Source organism: Thermobia domestica, chromosome 17 (genome assembly GCF_964235325.1).
Source record: "Thermobia domestica chromosome 17, izTheDome1.hap1.1, whole genome shotgun sequence".
NCBI lineage: Eukaryota > Metazoa > Arthropoda > Insecta > Zygentoma > Lepismatidae > Thermobia > Thermobia domestica.
Genome location: NC_137470.1, coordinates 16,357,189 through 16,371,500, shown reverse-complemented (window position 1 = coordinate 16,371,500; position 14,312 = coordinate 16,357,189). Strand labels below are relative to the sequence as shown.

The 14,312-nt window shown below is 38.6% G+C and overlaps 1 protein-coding gene across 1 annotated transcript in view; it reads left to right on the top strand.

Annotated features, from left to right (window-relative positions):
* Window positions 1-14,312, top strand: part of LOC145673725 (uncharacterized) — a 71,258-nt gene that overhangs the window by 39,876 nt on the left and 17,070 nt on the right. The window contains exon 2 of the mRNA XM_081743438.1: window positions 11,605-11,811. Coding sequence (XP_081599564.1) covers window positions 11,605-11,811 — 207 coding nt within the window. The remainder of the gene's footprint in view (window positions 1-11,604; window positions 11,812-14,312) is intronic.

The following is a 14,312-nucleotide window of genomic DNA, read 5'->3' as shown; positions in this document are numbered from 1 at the left end:
ACTTTCTCTACTGTTTACATTATATCACTTCACGCTACAACCACCAGACCCAACTTTACAATTCATATCAGAATATGTTGTTCACGACCGTCTTCCTCTCATCCATCCATCATTTCCCGCACAGTAATTACCTTTGTTTATTAACTTGGGCTCCCCATGTTCTCATCAGTGCCTAGATCAACCCATAGGCTGAAGAAAAAGCTCATTTGTCTCACTAACATCACCTAAAGTGTTGTATTTTGTATCGCACTTCACATCATCTTTCCTGCTCATTGAAATATTTTGAAATATTTATATGATTATTTCTATTCTTTTATTTCACGCACAATTCTCAATGCACGTTTTCATATATTTGTAATCATTATGTTTTTGTATATTTAACTTTGTCTTTTCTCCTCACCAAATGTTAAGGATCAAAGTTCCTTAAATCACCACGTTTCTTTCTTTTGTTTTGACAATTTGAAGTTAATAAATGAAACACTTAGCCCAACAACACTAACCTTAGCGTATCCTGTCATTGGACCTCATTCCTAATAGAAGGCATAACCCTCTTAAATGTGGCTAGCCCTTCTAGCTAGCATGGAAAAAAGCGTTTTTATTCGATACCCAGGTCTGGGAACGATTGCTAACACCCTGCGAGCATCTATTACCAGTATTTTTGTTCATTTAGGAAGGATTGTTCTGTTACAGACAATCGACATCCCCTAGCAGTTCGTATTGCTGACTCAAGGGGGAGCCCGTGGCCATCACCACATAGTCGTCTTCTCACCTGTTTTTGTTGAGGGCCAGTGCTTGCACTGAACGACATCTCCACGAGGACGCATTGCTGCCTCAAGTGAGAGCAACAGTGGGCTTCCTCTCAGCGCCTCTTTCATACGATTGTCTCGAAAAGCTCCGTTTCCTCAACCTATTACACGGGCAACACTCTTTGAGTACCCCGTTTTTGTTATTGAAACTTCAATCTTTTGCTTCCACCATGCATAAACTACCAGGAGTGTGTCGACCACTTTCTTCAACAAAACCTGAGCCCAAAGGAAAACCTCATTTCACCGACCTCTCACGCAAAATACGAACCTTATCAGGATCTTCCGACAAATCAACAAGTTCCGAAAAACGTGCACGCTCAAGGTCTCCAGTTTACTCATATCAGTTGCCAAACTAATCTTCTAATCTTCTACTGCAGACCAACCAACTGATATGGACTTGGAACGTGTTCCTAATGAACCATCAGAATAGACTTCTCACAAACCTAACATCTATAATTTCCTGCTCAGGAAATACGATACTAAATTTAGAACACCCAAACTTATCTATCTTCAACTTCAAAAATGTATGCCGAGAGCAGATATTGCCGACATAATATTCACCCGAAATGGGATTATTCCCCCAATATCCGAACATCAATTTCGCTACAAAACTTCGAAATAAGGCCTCTTTTGAAATCTTTGGCGTACAGGTACCATTCAATGCCTTTCACCTTCCTTCAAAAAACAACCACCTATTCCTCAGCGAGCTCCACAACTATCAGTGGTCATTCGAGGTGTACCTCCAGACTACATGAGATCACAAAATGTATTCGAATCATCGGACAAAATGGACCTACCTATATGGTACGACTTCTCACCAACTCTAAGAATACCATTGATGAACTTCTTTCCGGTGCTTCCATCTGTTGTAAAAGACATCGAGTAGAACCTTCTAAAACTCCAGCTCCTTTATCATTACGCTGTGCACGTTGCCAAAGAATACAAACAACATACCCCTGCTCAATGCACCAAAACCCCTATCTGTTGATACTGCACTGGCAATCACAATACCAAATCCTGACACAATCTACAAGCAGCTCCCAAATGCAACACCTGCTCCGAAACTCATGCTACCTATTCCTACAAACGTACGGCTAAACCTCAACATCTGCCAGATAAACCAAATCTAACTGTATCTGTCCGTACAAACGATGAATCAATTCCTACCAATAACTCCATCAGAGACCCAATCACCATGGAAGACGTGATACGATTTACTGCCATAGTTCTTCAAAATGTTCATCCATTTCTTAGCGACCATATCCTACTCCAAATCACAACCACTGCCAAGTCTCTCTTTAAAGTCCAGCTTCAAGCCACCAACTCAGGACCTCACGTTCACTTCACTTTCCACCTTATTGCACCTCAACATGACTTGGACTCTTAGATTTACGGTTTTTACCTTCTTGTTCTAAAATATTCGATCCATCTCAAAACACAAACTCGGTTTTGAACAACTCTTACGTGAAGAACGCGTATGTGCCTTTGCACTCAATGAAACATTTCTTACCCCTACTTCACCATTCAAAATTCCTGGGTATCAGTTATTTCGTTATGGCTATTCCAGAAATGTCCTCAGAGCGCAAGACGGAACAGCAATAGGCTGCTACAGACATCTTCCTGTCCGCAATCATACTTTACCCCACAATCTCCTCCAGCCTGTACCAGAACATAATCTTAAGACAATCTACTTTAAATCCCTAAGCATAACAGTCGCTACTATCTATGTTCGTTCAGGACATCCAATCCCCTATGACTTCTTTCATTACATCAACAATCATTTTCGCCATTATATCATCATGTCCGATATTAACTTCCATAGCCGGTCAAATCGGGAACGTACCCACTTCAAAACTTATGTCCAAAATCACATGACAACTGAAATCAAAGATCTCCTTTCTGCCTCAAGACCAATCAGCGATACAACCCGTGATGTCATCATAACCTACACTACGCTCAATATCGCAAACATTCGCGTTCTCCCACCATTCGGCAGTGATCACGCTCTAATTTTGATCGATATAAACTCACCTATACAACCCACATGACAGCCTGAGCCTATCAAATGCTATGACTATCAGCATCCTGACTGGAACGCTTATCAATAAGATATTACAAGAGTACTGAATTCCATACCTGCTCCTACTTCTGAACAAGATCTTTACCAATTTACCGACAAAATTGAGGAGACAATCTTAAAAATACCTCAAGATCACATACCTGTTAAGACGCGTTTTCCTCATAAATCACCTGTCCCACCTCATTATCGTCAAATCATAACCGTATCACGACAAGCCTTTAGGGACTATCAACGAACTCGAAATCCTGACGCACTTCGCCTCCATCGCCAATGGAACAGAATGGTCTCTAATTATCTCTCTGCCTATAAGCGCCGACAGTGAAGGCGAGCCTGTAATTACTTACTGAAAAATTCCAAAGACCTACTCACCCCATTATGTTCAATAACCACCCTCTTCACACCGATCTCAAGAAGGCTAATGCTTTCACAGCTTATTTCCAGCAAATCTTCACTCCACCACCTCAACTGGTAAATAGACCAATCTCTCGTCGCATCGTACGGTTTTGTGGCCCACATAACCGATTTCTAAAACCCGCCTGTACACACATTTTTGAACCTGACAATGATCCTACTTCTGAAATTCTTCCGGAAGATATCCAAACGATCATCCATCAAAAGCCCTCAACAGCTCCGAGCTTCGACTCTATCACGTATAAGCTTATCAAGGTGGCTCCCCCAGTACTTATACATATCCTAGCATCTATCTATACCTTTATATTACGCACAAGCTTCTACCTACCTTATTGGAAAGTCTCTAAGGTCCTTCTATTCATTAAGCCCGACAAACCAATTCATGACGTTTCCTCATATAGACCTATCCAACTGACCTCTTGCCTTAGTAAAACTTTTGAAAAAATTCTTGTTACACGTCTCCGTGTTCATCTCACAGATCATAATCTCATTCCTAATCATCAAGCAGGCTTTCGCCCTGGCATTAGTCTGAATGACCAATTACTTCGCCTCAGTAACACCATCACCAATCATTATAATTCTTCTCACCCATCTTATCTTCTATTGTTCGACTTCGAAAAAGCGTTTGATAGAGTATGGCATCAAGGGTTGCTTTTCAAACTTCACAAATTTCACTTACCCACTAGCTATGTCCGCCTTATACATTCCTTCCTTACCAATAGACTCGCATATATTCTCATAAATTCTACCATATTTCATCCTATATTCCTACGCACTGGAGTACCTCAAGGCTATGTTCTCTCCCCGTTACTGTATATACTTTATGTAACCGATATGCCACCCCTACAGGCGAATATTCACTTTTTTCAATATGCTGACGATACTGATTTTTTGACTCTTGGAAAATCTATTCAACATATTAATCGCATTCTACAATCAGCCATAGATGCTTTTATCAACTGGTGTGACATATAGAAGCTCTCCGTCAATACCTCAAAAACCCAAACCCTAATTATTCAAAAACGTCCTTCAAAAATCCTTCGAAATTCTAACCTGCTACGTCTTTCAGTTCAAGGCACTCCCCTATTGCCAAGTTCCCATGTTAAATATCTAGGAGTGATCTTCGATAGTAAACTGACTTGGAAGCCCCATTTGCAGAAGATCCAAACTCAAGCCACTAAACGACTAGCATTACTGAAAAGCTTAGTAGGCACGTCATGGGGCCTCCATACACAAACTGTTCTTACAACATATAAATAGTTTCTCCGACCGGCACTCACTCTTGGCCACACTGCATGGATATCTTCCCCAGCAAAGCTGTATCATTGACTCCAAAGCATTGAACGCCACGTTTTTCGACTAGCTTTTCGTATTCGCCTTCCATTCCCTACAGCACTACTCTACGAGAGAATTACTTTTCCTACCATTCTTCACCATCTAGAACATACGCGCTCCAAATACATAACCAAAGGCATTCAATCAGGTAATCCCCTTATTCTTGACGCCATCCACATAGACATCCTGCTAAACACACCTTCACAATATCTTGATACCCCTCTTCAACATCTTCTCACAATGTACTCCAATACCCTTGATGACAACGATCCTTCTAAACAATATTTTGCCATCTACCACCCTGAACATTTGTCATGGCACATTTATCCATCTTTGCACTAGTACTCATCATTGTGGTTCCAGAGTCTCATCTGTGCTCATTAGTTCTGTGTTGCCACAGAACAGAAGTTAACTCTGCATTTGTCTATATTAACATCTTCCTTGTGTTTGTATTCTCCAATTGCACGACATTCATCTATCATCTCGTTATCCCGTGGATGAACTCCTAGTTTCAATTGCTCGCCGCTTATAGATACCTAAATGTTGCTCTCCCTATTTGTATAGTACGATAATATGAAGGGTAAGGGGAAAAAACAAGGAATGTCCATGTGTGTACTTTATCGGGTTCTTTGTCCTATCTGTTGGTGGCTCTTGGTACTATTTGACTGTATATACAATGCACGCGTAGATGTAGAAATGTCCAAGGAAAAGGGCAAAAGATTTGACTAACCCTATTCATTTTATACGCGGTTTTCAATATTAAAACGCCGTTTTCTCAAAAATGCAGTTTTGTGACATTCCTTGCTTTTTCCTCTTACCCTTCATATGATGTCCTGAATAAAGAATCTGAAAACCCAATAAATCAATAAATGCAAACCCCAAAGGAATGAAATAAAAATAGAAATAGAAATAAAATTTCATTCACTTAGTCCTCACCTTTTTTCATCACCTATCCCATTGTTTTCCCTTTCTGCCCTTCCCGAAGAAAGGGTGTACCCCTTGAACGGTCTAACCTTGTAAAATAAAGCGTTTTTATTAAGGCTCTGCCTTGTCCCCACTTCTGTATCTGCTTTATGTCGCTGACATGCCGTTCTTACCTCAAAATATTCATACTTTTCAGTACGCCGATGACACGGCTTTCCTGGCGTTAACAAAAACTCTCTCTTACATAAACACTGCGATGAATGAAGCTATCCGTCCGTTTAGGGCGTCGGATTGGTGTCGGACGTTGCACTTAACAATAAACGCTACCAAAACTCAGGCCATAGTCTTTATTTCACCAAAACGTCGATCACGAGTTCATCGAAACCCAGCTCGCCTTGCCCTTACCGTCAATGATGCTGCCATACAGCACTCAAAGACAGTGAGGTACTTGGGTATAACATTGGATCCTCCATCTTACCTGGCGTCCACATCTCGCTACCGTCGTAGGCAAAGGCAAAACTCGATTAAATTTACTTAAATGTCTCATAGGTACAATGTGAGCTCTCCATTCTTCTAAGCTCATCAACACTTACAAGGTCTTCCTCCGTCCGGTTCTTACATATGGTTTCATTTCATGGATATCAGCAAGCGCAAAACATTACGAAAAGCTGTTAATAATGGAACGACATGCTCTCCGCCTAGCCTACTACATAAAATTACGGAGTCCAACCCGTGAACTGTACGACCGCATCACATTTCCTCACCTTCTTTATCATATCGAAGCTCTTCGTATTAAATATATCACTCAACGCTATGACAGCGAACACCCTCTCTTTTTTGAAACCGTTTACAGCGACGCTCTCTACACTCAAAGCCATCGCCACACGCCTACACCTTTCTCACTGCTTTTCGCATTATATAAATATACTCCACTTCCAGATGATCCGGACTATAACATCATAAGTATCCTCAGCACGTCACACGTCCCGGCCCATATCTCACCTTCATACCATGCACAGTAAACCCGCTTATTACTAACAGGACCTCCTCACGTATAAAAAAAGTATATGAATGTTTAATAAAGTTAATAAGTATCTCTTTGCCCAACAGAAATTCATTTTGCCCCATAATAATGTCAAATCTCTTTCCCTATTAGAGGGTGTAGCTAGATAGATAATTGGATTCATTCACATTTCTTCGGAGCATAGAAAGATGTGCTAAAATAACCAATAATTCTGTTAATATATAAAATTTAATCACCGTATTTTTGGCAAATAGAGGGCATCAAATCTCGAGAAAACACCCACCAAAGGCGAATCTCCTATTAGGGACACTGCTTTTTTTAAAGTCAAATTCTTGAATAACGCGGCATCACCGTAGTAAATTCTTAGTAATTGTGTTACAGCTTGTGTTACAGTTACAGAAATATATACAGTCAAATTCTTAGTAACAAAAATCTGTGAGTAGAATATCTGTTGAAATGAATAAGAGCTAAAATAGGGTTGGGAAGTGTGGGCGAAAACCAAAGCTATCCCTACGAGGTGTCAGAAAACTAAAAAGATTGGCTCTGGGAAACAGAAGTGCAACTTCTAATAGACTTAAGCATAAAAATGGCTGAGTATGGCGCAGACATTTGGCCTTAAAATGTTCGAAGGATTCTTTGTGCCGAGGGAATAAAAGCACACGGTCAAGAAAGAAAACAAAAATTAGAGTCTACTCCAAAAATGGGAACGAATGGGTACGAGGCCTAAAATATTGGACTGCTTACGATTGGAGAATAGTGTGTTTCAGAGATGAATCATGTATCTTTGGGTCTGATGAATGTTCACAATATGTACGACGTTAACCTGGGAGGAATTCAAGTTGGAATGTCTTAACCCTTTGGGGATCCGGGCTTTTTGGGGTATTTTTTAGACTTTCAGTCAAGCAGCTACTGCATCGTCACTATTTATCCTAGGATCATGGTTCATACCTCATTCTCTTTAGAATGGAGCTGACTTTCAAATGGTATTACTTGCATGCCAATATCGTATACCAGGAGAGGGAAAAGTGATGTCAAAAGGAAAATTTCGGGGATTTTTTTCAAACTTTGGGCCCCTCTGGAGCGGCCCTGTGTGAACATAGAGATCTCAAAAAAAATCTGATAGATAGTACTTGGTAGACTAAATACGTTTGCCAAATGTTAAATTTCTATCTTGAATAGTAAGGGCGGGAGAAGTTTTATCAAGAATCTCCACAATGCCCAATTACCAAAAAACACCATGATCTCAGGTAAAAAATTTCCTGAGACATCCCTAATTACCCTAGGATTATAATTCGCCCGTCATTCTCTTCAGAATAAAACGGCCTTTCAGATTGTATGACTCACGTGTCTCCATCATGTATCTAGGGTGAGAAAATCCCAAAGAAAGGGATTTTTGGTCTAAATATCCCTTTTTTCAACTTTTTCCCCATCTGGACCCCCCTGTTTTAACGCAGAGATCTGAAAAAATCTGATAAATACTACTAGGTGGGCTGAATGTTTATGCACAATTTCAATCTTCTAGGTGTAAAAGTAAGCCCGCCAAAAAAATAATATACCGATCATGTCCCATTTTCCCCTATACAGAAGCATATTTTGTAAAAATTTCCTGAGACATCCCTAATTACCCTAGGATTATAATTCGCCCGTCATTCTCTTCAGAATAGAACGGCCTCAGACGGTATGACTCACGTGTCTCCATCATGTATCTAGGGCGAGAAAATCCCAAAGAAAGGGAATTTTGGGTAAAAATATCCCTTTTTCAACACTTTGCCACTCTGGATCCCCCCCTGTTTTAACGCAGAAATCTGAAAAAAATCTGGTAAATACTACTCGGTGGACTGAATGTTTTTGCAAAATTTCAATCTTCTACGTGCAAAAATAAGCCCGCCAAAAAATAATGAACATAGGCTTAATAAGAGAAAAAATATATTTTAAAATTATGACGTCATCACCTCCTATGTCTGGACGCAGGAAGGTGTGAAACCATACGCAAGGTCTTCTATAATGCCGCTGTACTTGAAAAAAAAATCTCAAATAGAAGAGTTATAACGCAATGTACCATGAAACACCCGTATGGTACAAATTGTACCATAGGATCCCCAGAGGGTCTAAACCGTGAAGCATCCTACTTCAGTCATGGTCTAGGGTGTGATCTCTGTGTTCGAGCCTGGAAGACTGTACATAGTAGAGAGGACAATGAAGCATGACCAATACCTACAAGTTCAAGAAGAACTGCTTTCCCAGACTGCACTCTCGTTTGATGACGTACATTTCATCTTTATGCATGATGGAGCCCCATACCACCGGGCCAAAGCTGTGACAAAATTCTTCGAGGACAACGAAATTAGTGTTCTTCCGTGGCCAGACACTAGTCTTGATATGAACCCGATTAAAAACTTTTGGAGCTTCATGAAAGAAAAGCTAGAGAAGATGCACATTAGAACCAAACTTCAGTTGATCAAGGAGATCAACAATCTGTGGTATCACGATGCTGAATTGAAGGCAAAATGTGCTTAACTCGTACATAAGATGCCACAAAGGATAAAAGATTTAATAAAAAAATAAGGGATTTCATAATAAATATTAATCTTTGTATGAGAGAGAATTTTTTTGGTAAGTATTCCATTTCATTTTTTGTTTCTAATTTGGATATACACAATTTATAGTAATTATATTTGAATGTTACGTTTGTAATTTGTTTTAATGATATTGAAAAGCATATGCCACACCCACTAGAAATTAGGACAGGGTTACAAAGTAGTAATTTGGACTAAGTTCGAACGTATTAGATCACGTAATATTGTAAGAACAGTAGAATATTCAGAAACTGAATGTTGAGTCTTATAATTTGAACTCCTCTGTAAAAATTCGATTCATTTTCCATTAGTATAAAGGGAAAATCTATTTGAATCGGTATTTGTTTATTTAAAAAAAACACGAGTCCATATTATAAAGATTCCATTTTTTCTGTTTTTCTTTTTTATGGATACATATATTATTTAGAGTTGAAACAACATTGAAAGACAACATTTATGAGTCAGAGAAACACATTGTTTTATCAGTAAATGATAACCCTATTCATACAGATTCCTTAAAAGCGGTAAAAATGATTGTCATTAAAACAGTAGCTGATGTTCGAACAAATACCGATTTATTTGAGTACTGAAATAAAAGTTTGCTAAGTTTAAATATTTCAGCAGATGTCCAGCAGATGGCCTTATCTGCAACAACATATCTACTACTCCATCTGTTGTTCAATTTGTTGAACTTACAAGTAAACCTTACGTTTGGGTGAATCGAGTTGCTGACTGAGACATATATGAGAAAGTAGTACTAAATGTGGTAAGTATTTCAGTGAAGTTGTAGGTGCGAAGCTCCAGGGGCTTAGGAGATACAGCTACCAGAACTTCACATGAAAGTACAGAATAGTCTTCATACAGTTGGAGGTAAAAGCTCTGTAAGACCTCTTGTAACGACAAAAGGTGAATAACAAATATATGGGTACATATTAGGACTAGGGGGAAGTCATATAGTAAGGGTATACCTGACGGCGGCCATCTTGAAATCCGCCATTTTGAATTAAGGTTAAGTTTTTAAAATAGGAATAGGGTCATGTGATACATGCTTTAAGGAGCAAATTTAATCAGAAGAACAATGGTGACGTTAATTTTGATTTACGCGCAATTGGTAAAAAGTTACAGGGAAATTAAATATTGTTGCAGCATATGTATTAGTCCTTTACCCCACCTTGTAAATTTTGTGTTAATGATAATAATTAAATAAAAAGCACGTGGATAAATATTAGGTCTATGGTAAGAGTTGCCTTGATGGCGGCAATGTTCAAATACGCCATTTTAAATCAGACAAAAGTTTTAAACAAAACGCATAACAGTGACACTTTATTAATAGCAAATTTTACCATAACTCCATCGGTATAACCATTTTTGCTTTATCATTAACTAGCACAAAATTAAATGGATCGCTCCTTGCGACTACTGCTTTGACGGAATTGTTAACGACAAATGTGTCAAGTGTAACTCGATTGCCTTTGTCAGGTTTGCTCACTGTGAGCAGAGCATTTGTGCAAGTCATGCACTCTTTTCTGAATTACATATTGATTGTACTAATTGAGGACTTATCTTGAAGAAAGACCAAAGTTCAATTATGACTCAATTCCACTTTGATCATCTTTTTTTAAATTAGCAACTTGTTTATGCGATAACAAATGCTGGTTAATGATAAAGCAGAAATGGTTATAAGGTTGGATTTATGGTAAAATTTGCTATTAATAAGGTGTCAATGTTATGCGTTTTGTTTAAAACTTTTGTCTGATTTAAAATGGCGGATTTGAACATTGCCGCCATCAAGGCAACTCTTACCATAGACCTAATATTTATCCACGTGCTTTTTATTTAATTATTATCATTAACACAAAATTTACAAGGTGGGGTAAAGAACTAATACATATGCTGCAACAATATTTAATTTCCCTGTAACTTTTTACCAATTGCGCATAAATCAAAATTAACGTCACCATTGTTCTTCTGATTAAATTTGCTCCTTAAAGCATGTATCACATGACCCTATTCCTATTTTAAAAACTTAACCTTAATTCAAAATGGCGGATTTCAAGATGGCCGCCGTCAGGTATACTCTTACTATATGACTTCCCCCTAGTCCTAATATGTACCCATATATTTGTTATTCACCTTTTGTCGTTACAAGAGGTCTTACAGAGCTTTTACCTCCAAGTGTATGAAGACTATTCTGTACTTCCATGTGATGTTCTAGTAGCTGTATCTCCTAAACCCCTGGAGCTTCGCACCTACAACTTCACTGAAATACTGACCGCATTTAGCACTACTTTCTCATATATGTCTCAGTCAGCAACTCGATTCACCCAAACGTAAGGTTTACTTGTTAGTATTTAGAGTACATTAAGCTTTATTTCAAGCCCAAGTTAACTTGTCTTGGTCTTACTGTTTACAATCGAGTTAAAATACATTTCTATTGTTTCATTTCAGGCTTTGGGATTGGCCTACTTAGTTAAGATGGTCGTATCGGAGTATGAACATGGACCTGAGCTGATTATGCTGACCAATCAGATTGATCCATACTTCTACGTTACACTATATTCAATCATGCTGATTACATGGGCAATCGCTAACTTTAGTATTGTTACTGATGAGAGATGGCTTGTGAACAAGAGTAGATACGGATCGCTGATTTATGTAAGTAAAATTTAGAGGAAGTGGAAATGAAATTGCATGAAACAAATGTTTACTGCGAAAGGAAACAAAAAAACAAAATTTTACTTGTTCCAAGACAGAAATGTCTCCAGTTTTCACTTGTCCTGCACTGTTTTGGAAGTAATCCTCATTTGCTCTCAAACGAACTGACGCACCTAGACAATTGAAACTAAAACTGATATCTTATTTCTTCTCTAGATGGTAAAATATGTCGTGAACAGCTTATTACCAGAGCTGTAATATTCCAACCTGAACAAAAACACCAGAGGTGCAAAACGTGCAGCCAAGTTCGTCAGCCTCAAAAATAAAGTGTTGAGATGAGGATGGATGAGCCAAGTTCCTTGGTCACTGCATCTAAAACTACACTGGAACTTGGCGCGAGATGTCTAACATATTCAAATACACCAAGATGTCTGTTTCTAGTTTCACAGCCGGGACATTTCAGCCCTAGAGCTGGTGGTGGCCCCAAATCCACCACGCTCACAAGCACCATCAATAAGGCTTGTCAACATCATTTTCCTTGACACCTCGTATTCCTTGTCTGGGTTTCGAACTACCAATCTTTCTGCAGTATACTGTATATGTGCCTTAGTGCCTTAGTGAAATTGATATTCCTAAGATAGGTGGTGGCCTCAAACCCACCACGCCCAGCACCAGTATCTCTAAGGCTCCTTAACATAATTTTCCTTGATATCTCGCGCCAAGTTCCAGTGTTCGTTTCAGATGCAGTGACCAAGGAACTTGGCTCATCCATCCTCATCTCAACACTTTTTTTTTTTTAGGCTGACAAACTTGGCCGCACTTTTTGCACCTCTGGTGTTTTTGTTCAGATTTCACTTGTTTTTGTAGTTCGCCATATCAATATCGTACATTGGGATTCTTGATTATGGCATATTGTTGGATTTAAGTTTAGAATTGTACATTTTAAAAGGATTCATAATGTGTCATATGCAACATTAGTTCTCAATGGCTCTCCCACCGGAATCGAACCCAGCACCCTGTACAAGAAAGGCGCACATGTTGGCCATAGACCAGCAGGGAGGATTTCTTCTATTAAATATCTGTCAGAGAGTTATGTCCGATCGAAATTCTAATTATTTACCCGAGCCACAAAAATCACGATCGCTAACATCTCAGTTTTCATTACCTAAATACGAAAATTATCAACAGGGCCCCAAGACCCTTCACGCTGAATCCTCGATGCTACGTCTCTAGGCATGGCTGGTGTTTCCATATACTTAGTTGTTCTCTACTCTTCCACATTGCGAAATTACGGAGTTCATTACATGACGCGCATGTTCCGCAGTTTCATACTGCCTCGGATTTTCCTTCCAATGATATACACCTTTCAAATAGCGTGTAAACTTAATTATATTTGCCACCAACATATCCTAACTATATATAAAACTACATGAACAGGCATAAATTAAAGGGGTACTTCCGGTTGACGTCGAAAGTTGAAATTTGGCATGATTGTAGGTTTCCGGAACTAACCGGAAGGAAAATTTCAAAGGTGGATTTTTAGAAAATCTAAAGGAGGGATGAAGAATGTCCCATGTTATGTAAATGGTTATTTTTGTGCTATAATCTCATGTTTTAGGAACTTGGAATTCGGTATGTTTGTACTTTTTTGTTAACATTACCTAAGTAAATCAGTAAAAATAAAAATTTCCAACTGTAGAGTGTTTTTATAAGGAACTGAAAAATCTTTCCCATATTATTTATATGGGACACCTTTTACACCTTAAAATTATTCGACACTTCCTGTAGGACTACAGTGATTAAATTTGACATGATTTTAGCTTTTCGCGACTAACCGACAGAAAAATTGCCAAAAGTGAATATTTTTAATTTTTAGGGAGTGTAAAGAGGAGACGAAGAAATTCCCCATGTTATTTAAAAGGGCTTTTTTTTTTACCTATAATCTCATATTTTAGGTACTTGAAATTGAACGTAAAATTCGGTATGCTTGTACATTTTCGTTACCACAACCTAAATAAATCAGTAAAAATAAAAAAATAAAAATCAACTTTAGAGTGGTTTTATGGGGAACTGAAAAACCTTCCCATTTTATTTATATGGAACGTCTTCTACACTCCAAAATGTTTAGGCATTTCCGGCAGGATTAGAATGATGAAATTTGGCAACGATTGTAGCCTTCTGGGACTAATCTACACGAAAATGACCAAATGTGAATATTTTTAATTTTTAAGGAGTCTAAAGGGGGATGAAGAAATCCCCATGTTATTTAAATAGGCGTTTTCTTGGGATAAAAAACCTTATCTTTTAGATAGGTGAAATAAGAAAAGAAACTCGAAATTCGGTAGAATTGTGCGCTTAAGAGACGCGAGACCGTAGGCCAAGCAAAGGCTGCGTTGTAGGGGCGAAGCCCCCAGCTGAGCAAATTCAGGAAATATGACGTGCAAATGCACGAAATTCACTGTTGATGCAAAGGCTGATACGTAAGAGATTAGCACACTGTT